At 37.9% G+C, this 11,121-nt stretch overlaps 1 protein-coding gene across 1 annotated transcript in view; it reads left to right on the forward strand.

The window, feature by feature from the left end:
* Window positions 1–6,249: 6,249 nt before the first annotated feature.
* Window positions 6,250–11,121, forward strand: part of LOC101864624 (calcium-activated chloride channel regulator 4A) — a gene marked incomplete in the record, with an annotated part of 27,516 nt that continues 22,644 nt past the window's right edge. Inside the window, 3 exon segments of the mRNA XM_013083345.1 lie at window positions 6,250–6,367; window positions 6,912–7,248; window positions 10,758–10,917. Coding sequence (XP_012938799.1) covers window positions 7,066–7,248; window positions 10,758–10,917 — 343 coding nt within the window.

Genomic DNA, 11,121 nt, shown 5'->3' on the forward strand with positions numbered 1-11,121 from the left:
GAGAGAGAGAGAGAGAGAGAGAGAGAGAGAGAAAGAGGGGGGGAGAGAGAGAGACAGATAGAGAGAGACAGAGAGACAGAGTAGATGGAGACTTGGAGGTGGGGGGAGATTTTATTAAAAAAAAAGAAACAAAGAGAGAAAGAAAGAGAGTGATGATAGAAATATTTGAAAAGAGAGAAATACAGAGATATGAAAAACATGCTGAAAAAGTAAGAAAGAGGGAGATATAGAGATAGAGAGAGAGAAAACAAGAGAGAGAAAGAGAGTTAGAAAGCAAGCGAGAGAGAGAGAGAGAGAGAGAGAGAGAGAGAGAGAGAGAGAGAGAGAGAGAGAGAGAGAGAGAGAGAGAGATTGAAATAAGAAGCCTACTGGTACAATTATTTATATTTCTATTACTACACTTATTGAACATACGTAGATTCACATTGTGATCCTTGATCCAGCCCAATCACTCAGTACACAGCTTGTTAATATTCTCTTTTTGCATGAATTGAAATCGGATTCCATGTACATTAGTACCGGAGACCCTGCAGAAAATTTTCAATGATTAAAAAAATGAACTATTTTTAATACTTGCTGTGGACGTTGTCTTTTGTTATAACCCATCACCAAATACCATCATCATTATTACTGCCGTTCTTCTTCAAGCGTGAGATCTGAAACACACACAGATAAATAATAATAATAATAATAAATAGCATTAGTATAGCGCATATACCCGCTCAACAGCAGGCTCTATGCGCTTTACACTATATTATTACCCCAGGAGACCATAGCACACTCTGAAACATTCTCAGCTTCCCGGGAAGCATACTGTGCACGCAGCTGATTAAGCGCTCAAACACTAACAAACTGACAAGATCTTTCGCTGTCTATAGCCGGGTACCCATTCCCACCTGGGTGAAGTGAGGAAAATTTGTGTAAAGTGCCTTTCCCAAGGACACACCATCGGGCCTCTGACGGGATTCGAACCCATGACCTTACGGTTGCGAGTCCGAGAGCCTAACCACTAGGCCACCGACGTCACAACCGAGACTCACCACGCTTTTTTTCTGCTCCGATTATTGCTATTAAAATTGTAGGGGTCAACCGAAAAGCAGGATACGAGGGGCATACCAAACGTTTTTTTACCTGACCATGAAGGAATAAAGGTAGAAAGCTGAAATTTTTGAGTACAAGCCAGCAAATTTGGGGGATTTTCAAGTTACTGGTTTTGCCACCAGCGCACTGTAAGTGAATGGGAGTATGTTGCTCACCAGTTTCAACATAAAAATTGAGAAAATTGAGCGCAGGACAGTAATTATGTATTTGTTCTTGCAAGGAAAGCAACTACAGGATATTTTTACGGAGATGCATGCCGTATATGGAACTGATTGCCCATCCTATTCTCTGATAAAATGTTGGTGTAAGAAAAGTAATGATGAGGTCAAAGAAGCGATAGAGGGCTGGTTTCTGACGTAGAGAGGTCCTCTATTCTCAAGGTCTTTTCAAGGTCAAACACAGATGGTAAACATGTATAACTCTGGGAGGCGACTGAATAAAGAAAGACTAAGCATAATACCAAATTTCAGCTTTCTACCTTTATTCTTTCATGGTCAGGTAAAAAAACTTTTGATATGCCCCTCTTATGTCGATTTTTGAAAAAAACCAAAAAATCAAACAAACCCATAACTTGCAACAGCACCCAAAAAATATTCTAATGAAATTAATCAAGTTGAAGAAAAAAAGAAAACCGAACAACTAAGTCATAACAAGTTGCATATTTTACAGATGCAAACCAAGTTACCAACAATGAACGTCTTTCATAAAAAGGGAAAAAGATACATGTATTTGTTGTAGGATTACTACGGCTTAGCCTTTTCTTTTCACGTGACCCTTTCAAATGCTATTCTTCTTCTTATTGCTAAAAAAATTATCTCCAAGGCTCGAGAAGAGAAAAGAGAGAGACAAGAGGAGAGATGGTCAGCAATAATCACAATACAGAAGAAAAGATGCCGCATTACAGGTCCACTCGAGCCTTCATCATCATCCAGTCCCAGATCTGCGACAGACATCGGCGATCATGGTTTTCCATTCATTCCTTTGCTCGGATGCTCTAACAAAAGCTACGTTTCCCTGATCTTTTCCTGTTACCCATTTGTACAACATACTTAGGGAAACTGAACAAATGGGTAACAGGGAAAGATCAGGGTAACGTAGCTTTTTTTAGAGCATCCGAACAAAGGGAGGAATGGAAAACCATGATCGCCGATGTCTGTCGCAGGTCTGGCACTGGATGATGATGAAGGCTTGGGTTGACCTGTCATGCGGCATCTTTTCTTTTGTGTTGTGATTATTGTTGACCATCTCTCCTCTTGTCTTTCTCTTTCCTCTTCTTGCGCTGTAGACATTGTCTATCGTTCACGTTCCTAACCGCTGTACCAGCTCACTCAAAACCTTTCCAGTCTAATCGAACAAGGAATGTTCACCGACATCAGTGCTGGAGTGGTTAGGTCCTTCTGCGTCACTCTCAGAAGACGTGAGTTCCAAATCCATGTGGGGAGTGGTTTCTTTAATATTCTTTCAGTCGTATACTTCCGTCTTCTACCCCATGGTTCACCTTGATAGGCAAGATAGAAGCAGCCCGCCTTCTAAAGGTGCTAAATAGTGTTGGTAGGGCGTGGAGTTCCGACAATAATTAATTGGTCGCTTTTAAGTACATGGGGGCTATCCCGAAAAATGCTGTTTTGAGAAAATCAAAGGTGAAGTTGTAGGTCCCTTGTTCAGTTTCTTTAAAAGACAAGGAGGTTTTCTCTGTAACCAAACAAATATACACACCAATGAAACCAAACTTCTCCTATAGGTAGAGCAACGCCCATTTTGGTGTAGGTCAAGATTTTTGGAAACCCCCGAAATCTGGGTTAGCCTGCTTGACCTTAAAAGCGACCAAATGGGCTAAATAGTGTTGGTGGGGCGACAATAATTAATTAGAAAATTGTATTACGACCGCAGACAATCAGCAAGGGAAAATACTGAGGTTAGTTTCCAAAAACCTCATTTAATTATTGATTATCTCCCTTTACACAGTGAACTTGTACTCAATAGATTCTGTTACAGAAAGTGAACCAGCAGTAGTGGTGAAGTTGTTTATTGACTATATTATAAAGCAGCTTCAACAAAAGCATTGTAGCAACTAAATCGGGGTTAAAAAGTAAATAAAAAGACAATATAAAATTAATAACATGAAAAACAACAATAATACTGGCCCTGTCTTGACCAACAGTATACACTATTTGTGAGGCAGCGTGGTGGAATCAGGCTCTCGTCAAAATAATCAAAGTGAAGAAACTTGCATTTTTGGGCAGGTTTGTGAATTTTTATCAAATTTTCGCTTTTTGGCTGAACACCATTCATGCCCATTAAAGAACTCATTTCTGTGTTGATTTTTCTGAAAAACGATTAAATTTTTAAAAAAATGTAAATTTTCAGTTACCACGGACTCTTAATCTAAGGAAATAACTAATCTTTGGCGGCCATTTTCTCACTAATTTTACCTCTGAAAACAGGTGACCCCCATCTCTTTTATTTGCAAATATATCTCGACTTGTATTCAAGATAAATGGATCTTTTTTTCCATAAAAATAAAGACAAGTGAACAAGCTTTAAGATGGTACCATTAACTCTACATGCCTCAAAATTGACGAGAGCCTGATTCCACCGTGCTGCCTCACAAATCCGAAACATTACATTCATAATTACAGCTTCACGGACTACAAATTATACACACAATAACAAAACAGCAACAGGAACAGGAATGAAAAAGCAAAACAGTAAATCAAATTTAAAAACGAATAATAAATAAATTATTGTAAACTACAAGATAAGCTATTTGATAGACAACATATTTTTCACTCATGATAATAATGACATATTTTATATCCCGGCTCAACCCTGATTAAAGTACACATGCTCTGAGCGCTTTGCACTACAATTCAACACAACAGTTACGTAAAACGTTGTGTTTGGACCAAAAGAATGTCTCTCTAAATATTTATCTTATCAAGAAATAATAATAATAATAATAATAATAATAAATAGCATTTATACTGCGCATTTCCATTTCCTAAAAGATGCTCAATGCGCATTACAATGAAAAAGACATCACATCTTAAAAATTAATCGACACAAATGTGTACGTAAAACAAAGTGTTATACATATAACATAAATGCATATGTGTAAAATTTTATACCAGAAAAACAGTCTCGCAGTGAGGTTGAAAATGTGTTCACTAAAAATATACAATGCAATATAAATTCACGAACAGTCAAAATACAGTTGAAACGTGAGTAACTAGAAACATTCATTAAAACATTGATTCTATACAGATAGAAACACATTTCCACTCTATCTCTCTCTCTCTCTCTCTCTCTCTCTCTCTCTCTCTCTCTCTCTCTCTCTCTCTCTCTCTCTCTCTCTCTCTCTCTCTCTGTCTGTCTGTCTGTCTGTCTCTCTCTCCCTATCTCTCTCTCCCTCTCCCTCTATCTCTCTCTCTCTTTCTCTCTCCCTCTCTCGCTATCTCTCTCTTTTCTCTCTCTTTTCTCTCTCTATCTCTCTCTTTTTCTCTCTCTCATTCTCACTCGCTATTTCTTCAGTCTCACAGTCTGGCATACACATGCATATATATCACAGTACATCATTATGACAGGTATGCTTTTGTGAATAAAAAATGCTTCAGCTGATTTTTGAAAATGGAAATTTTTGGGGCAGATCTTATTTTATATGGGATTTCGTTCCATACCTGTGGACCAAAGAACAAAAAGGAACGCTCGCCGTATGTTTTGTAGTTTTGTTTTGGAGTTTTAAGAATTAGATTGTCAGAGGCTGCTCTAGGTGGATTATATAATTCCAGGAATGTTTTAAGATAAAAAGGTGCACTATCATTTATACATTTAAAACAGAGAACACTCTGGTTAATACGTCTTACACTAAACAAAAACAAGTAATTATATAATTAAGACCCAAAAAAACAACCACCTTTTTTCTGCCTTAACACCGACGAAATTGTGTTGATGATACTGATGTTAATAATGACGATGACAAAGATAACACTGATGTTGATGAAATAGCTGCAAGCTGCGGATGAAGACGACAATGACAATGAAAAGATTTGAGAGTGTTTTTTGTTTCATTTAGTTTTGTTTTGTTGCCCGTTTATGTTTTTAAAAGAATGCATTTACTTATTGTTTCGCGGCAAATGACGTTCTGCCCTTGGGAAAGGCACTTTACACGTATTTTTTAATTTTATTTATTTATTTATTTATTTATTTACTTATTTATTTATTTATTTATTATTATTATTATTATTATTATTATTATTATTATTATTATTATTATTATTATTATTATTATTATTTTTATTATTATTATTATTATTATTATTATTATTATTATTATTATTACTATTATTATAATAACATTACTATCATTATTATCATCATTATCATTAGTATTATTATAATAATTATTAGTAGTAGTATAAACAGATTTGGCTTGTCATTAAAATTTTAGTCAGTGAAACCGAACATGCCAAAGTTCAGCTAGGGCGTCGATGCGATTATACCTGTATTTGACCCCAACCAATCAAAACTCGTCGTTCTTTCAGCGTTAAGTGTGTGGACTAAATCAGCTTCGCGATGATATCAGACAGCACACTATTGTTGTAGGTCATAAGTGTCTCGACGTGGTGGAATCAGGCGCTCGTAAATTGTTTGGCTTGTGGATTTATTGGTATTGCCTTAAAACTTGTACATTTGTCTTGCTTTCAGGGGAAAGAAAAACTGTTTATCTTTAATACCAGTCGAGATACTTGAGATTGGAGGAGGTGGGGGTCGCTTGGTTTCAGAGGTATTAGCGAGAAAATATTTTTCAATAAAATCCACACAGAAATGGGTTCTTAAGGACATAAAAGGTGCTGATCTAAAAAAAACTTTTAAAAATAAAATTGCCAAATGAACTGGAAAATCCCAATTTCTTCATTTTCATTATTTTGACGAGCGCCTGATTTCACCACGCTATCTCACATATGATACAACGTTACAGTCACACATTCATCCAGCTTTCAATGAACCTTACACTTATTTCCCATATCCGAAACGGATACATGGAGAAACTGATAACGCACTTTGCGATGTCTCGCACTATCTTTGATTTCACTGATTAGCGCGAAGTGTGTTGTAGTCTTTGTTATTGTCATCTCTCCGCGTAAACTACCAACGCTGTGTGATTTATGAAGTGCTATGAATAAATGTTATTCCTAGCGTGTTAGTGACTTCGAAACTTTTCGATGTGAGTGAAGTTTGTGACTTATTCATTGGCGCAGGCAAAAATGTACGCTTTTTTCTTTCTGTCTCGCGAACACAGCGGAACATAGTTAAAAATATATAATTATTTTACATAATACCGCCCTTTGACCTATGCGTGACATTATTGATCTGAAAAAATGAGGACAATGACTTATTATCCTACGTTACGCATATTTTGTTTGCTTTTACTTCTTTCCTCTATTCATTTACTGGATCAGGCAACGTAGTAAATTAGCTACACCATTCTGTTTTCCTGTTTTGTCATAAAATCGATAAGTTATTATCATTATTGTTATAATTATTATTACTATCATAAGTGGAACTGGTAGTAGTAGTAGTAGTGGTAGCAGCAGTAGTAGTAGTAGTAGTAGTAGTAGTAGTAGTAGTAGTAGTAGTAGTAGTAGTTGTTGTTGTAGTAGTAGCAGCAGCAGTAGAAACGTCGTTGTATCTTTATCTTTTTCATTGTTACTGTTATTAATGTCCATGCCTAAACCACTCAAACAATCGTTTATTTTTAAACCGTTAGTCACCCCACTTTCGAAATACTCAAGATTGTTTGTAAATAAAAGGATTGACCCAGAATCAACGACAAGGAACTTAAGTACGCCTACCTAGATCAGTGAAATGACTTTTAAAAGTTTCTTTACCAAAGATAACCAATCGGTTTAGCGGTAAAAACTTGAAGGGAGTGCGAAAAAGGAGGACAAGACTGCAAAAACAATCATGGCTATGTCTCGACTACAGACTATTCTTGTTCATGCTTTCATCCTGTGGATCATGACCAGCACAACTCGAGCGGTTGTCCGACCCACAGCTATCACGATCGAGGACAACGGCTACAAGAATGTGCTGGTGGCGATTCATCCATCGACCAAGGAGAGCAGTTCTTTGGTCGATTACATAAAGGTAAGCAAAAGGAGTTGTGTACGTAGAGGTCGCTACTCTAGAATTACAAAGTTTTATCTGCTCATTTCTTAGTTTTGAGGAATTTGACGTTTACAATTTAGAGTATCACAACATGCTAAGCTTTTTCGAATACAATTCTTTGAGTACCTCGATGAGGACTCCGAATAATCTTACGATTTTGATAGAGCAGACAGAACAATTTGTTTCTGCTCTCATAGTTTTAGTAACTCAAAACGGGCAAATCTTTCAGATAAATCTTTGTAATTCTAAGGTAACGAAGTGCTTTCGCCTCTTAAATGACCCAATAGTTTTGATAAGGGCGTAAATCTAACTTAAACCTATACCATTAGGTAGAAGTGCCAATTTAGTTTTAGTTTTAGTCTTACGATGGCTGTCATGGCACTTGCAATATAAATATGTCATGTAAGTGTCAAAGATTGGAGGCGTTACTTGAGAGTAACATACAAAGAGAAAAAAAAGGAGGAGAGATAAAGAAGATAGATGTTTGATACGAAAAAATGAGCAAACCACGCCACAGCACACGTCAGCAACCAACACCAATTTAGCAGATAATATTTATTATCGTCACTTGGTTTATGACAAGATTTTGTTTCTCAACAGAAATATTTTCTCTTTTTATGTACGTGCTTTTTAGGCCCCATCGACTCAATGTCAATCTAGATCATTTAGGAGGCGGGCTTCATTCCTGCCTGTCAGGGCTAACCTAACCTAAAACGGATACAACATCCCAGTAGAAAGACCGATATACTGTAGAAAAATCCCCCCCCCCCCCCAAGAAATTGAACTTCAAGTCTTCTGTGTGCGAATGTCACACGGCAAAAAAGGGTTTTCCTCACCCGAGATTCTCAACAGTGAGGAGCTAGAAGAACTTAACTAGCTTTTGACTAATGCTTATGTGTAATCTACCCTCGACTTTTGGAACTGCTTCCTTTATGGTCTATGAACGCTTGACTATTTTAACTCTGTTTCTCATAAATACTGCATAAAATAGGGCTTTACAGTACACATGTCTCAAACACGAAAAATTAATGGGACGTAAAATTAGATCTAGGCGAGTAAAAAGCAATTTAGTGTTAGTGTAGCTGATTTAAAAAATCAATGTATTGTTAGGTATATTTTATTCGTGCTCAAGAGCTTCGCACTCCAATGAGGAAACTATCGAGACAAGAGGGCTACTCAAAAGTACGAGTAGTTTCATTAAGTGGAAAAACTCTGGTACGGGGGGATCTTCCTTCTTTTCGAAAATAAGTAATAATAGATCGCCTTCCGTGGAGGACATAATGGCTGCTCCATGTTTTCCTTCAGGATAGCGGAGACCCCGAAAGTACAATGGGGGCCTCCAGTGTCTAAGTGAGTTGTGAGTTTAGACTCAAGAGTAAAGTTAAGCTAGTGTCGGTGACACGAGCATCAGATGGGTGGTCACTGAGGTGTGTCAATGAGCATGACATGACAACCAAAGCTAAAAAAAAACAACCCAAGGCGCAATGGAATGCTTGGGAATTTGTTCTGTATTGGTGTGATATTTGTATTTATATATGTATAGTTGTATGTATTTATGTATGTACTTATAATCATGTATTTATGTTTGTAAGTATGTTTGCCACATTGTAAACCAAATTGCCATTAAAATGTAATTTACTATTTCTATTATTTAGTTAAAGTAAGTGTAAATTACGTCAAGTAAGTTCAGAATGAAGACCGCAACAAGAGAACTTTACCAAAAACGTTGTACTGCGTTATAGCTTAATCTTTCTTATGTGCACATCCCCTCCCCTCCTTTTTTGTATTTTTAACCAGGAAAGCTATGCCAATTGTTTAAAACCTTGACTGCAACCCTAAGAGTCAGGGTTTGATATACTACGTTTAGGTTATGTAGATCTAGTTGTAGATGGTTTAATGCCCGATTGAAATCATATTCGGATCACTTAGGAGCCGACCCAAGCTGAGAGAGATACACCAATCTAACAGACAGAAGAGATACTCAGAATAAATTTAGAATAAAAAACAACCTCCAACAGAGAAACAGAACTAACTCTCTCTCTCTCTCTCTCTCTCTCTCTCTCTCTCTCTCTCTCTCTCTCTCTCTCTCTCTCTCTCTCTCTCTCTCTCTCTCTCTTTCTCCCACCATCCTCCTCTGTCTTTCTGTCTTTCTGTCTTTCTGTCTGTCTGTCTGTGTGTGTGTCTCTATCTATCTATCTATCTATCTATCTATCTATCTATCTATCTATCTATCTATCTATCTATCTATCTATCTATCTATCTATCTATCTATCTATCTATCTATCTATCTATCTATCTATCTATCTATCTATCTCAGAACCACACACACACACACACACACACACACACACACACACACACACACACACACACACACTGTCCCTCTCTCTCTCTCTCTCTCTCTCTCTCTCTCTCTCTCTCTCTCTCTCTCTCTCTCTCTCTCTCTCTCTCTCTCCACTCGAGAGTTTGAATTTCTTGTAAAAAAGTAACCCCCCCCTCCTAAAAAGAAACCGAGGTTACTCTCATAAAAAGAGAATTTTCTCAAATATCCTGTCTTGTACGTGTGGTTGACTTTGTCAAAGGGACTGCTATGGCCGCCGCCTCTTTGTTGTATAAAAACAAACACTCACATGAGGGGAACACACAATATGTCACGCTATAATTAAGTGTGCGCCAACCTTCGCTGACAATAATGGTCATTTTGTGCCGGGAAAATGTAAGTCTGATACACACAAGAGGAGCTGATGGAAAGTTAAGAAGTAGTATCTACCAGTAGCACCCTCCAACCACTCGCCCTTGCCCTTCATTTGGTTCAATCTGAGTCAGAGAGCGCACTGCATCGTTAACCGGAATTTTGTCATTCTGCGCAATCTCATCCATCCAGTGCCAGATCTGCGGCTCATCGGCTATCATGGTTCTCCATTCATTCCTTTGCTCGGACGCTCTTTAAAAAGCTACGTTTTCCTGATCTTTCCCGGCTACCCATTTGTTCAGGTTTCCTATGTAGGTTGCCCTGGGCCTACACCTGCCTCGTTTGCCTTCAGTTTTGCCAGTGAGAGCTAGATGTTCAAGACCTTTATATCCATTCAGGTGTCCCCAAAACTGCTTTTGTCTTTTCCTGATTGTTTTTAACAGTGAACTTCCAGAGTGAGCTTCATCTAGTAATCAAGTATAACCTCATTTAATTTCTTTATACACAATCTAAGATACCATAGTGGCGTCGGTAGCCTAGGGGTTAGGCTACCGGACTCGTAATCGTGAGATTGCGGGTTCGGGGGTTCGAGCCTCAGCTCGGTCCGACGTTGTGTCCTTGGAAAAGGCACTTTACACGAACTGCCCACTTGGCTCCGTCCTATCAGAGAAGGACGTTAAACTAGGAGGTCCCGCCCCTTAAATAACCTAATAGTGTTGATAGGGGCGTTAAACCCGTACCATTTCACCATTTATTTTTTAAGAAACCATAAAACTTGTCTATGGATTTTCCCCAGAAAATGTTCACAGAAGGCTCCATTTACTTATACAATGCCACAGAGAAGAGGGCATATTTCCATGACGTCACAATCCTAGTACCCAACACCTGGGCAGACAACGCCGCCTACCAACAAGCCACGTCAGAACTCTACAGCAACGCGGACGTTGTCGTACGGGGTAAGAGGGCTGACACCTTGACCTTGACCTTGACCTTGACGTATAGCTGAATGTATCGAAGTATTTGTTCCTTAATTTTTAATGTATGTGTTTTTAATGTATGTGTTTTAAAATGCTATGTGTTTCAAAATGCTATTTTATTATTATTATTATTAGTAGTAGTAGTAGTAGCAGTAGTAGTAGTAGTAGTAGTAGTAGTAGTAG

The sequence above is a fragment of the Aplysia californica genome, unplaced genomic scaffold (assembly GCF_000002075.1).
Source record: "Aplysia californica isolate F4 #8 unplaced genomic scaffold, AplCal3.0 scaffold00226, whole genome shotgun sequence".
Taxonomy (NCBI): Eukaryota; Metazoa; Mollusca; class Gastropoda; order Aplysiida; family Aplysiidae; genus Aplysia; species Aplysia californica.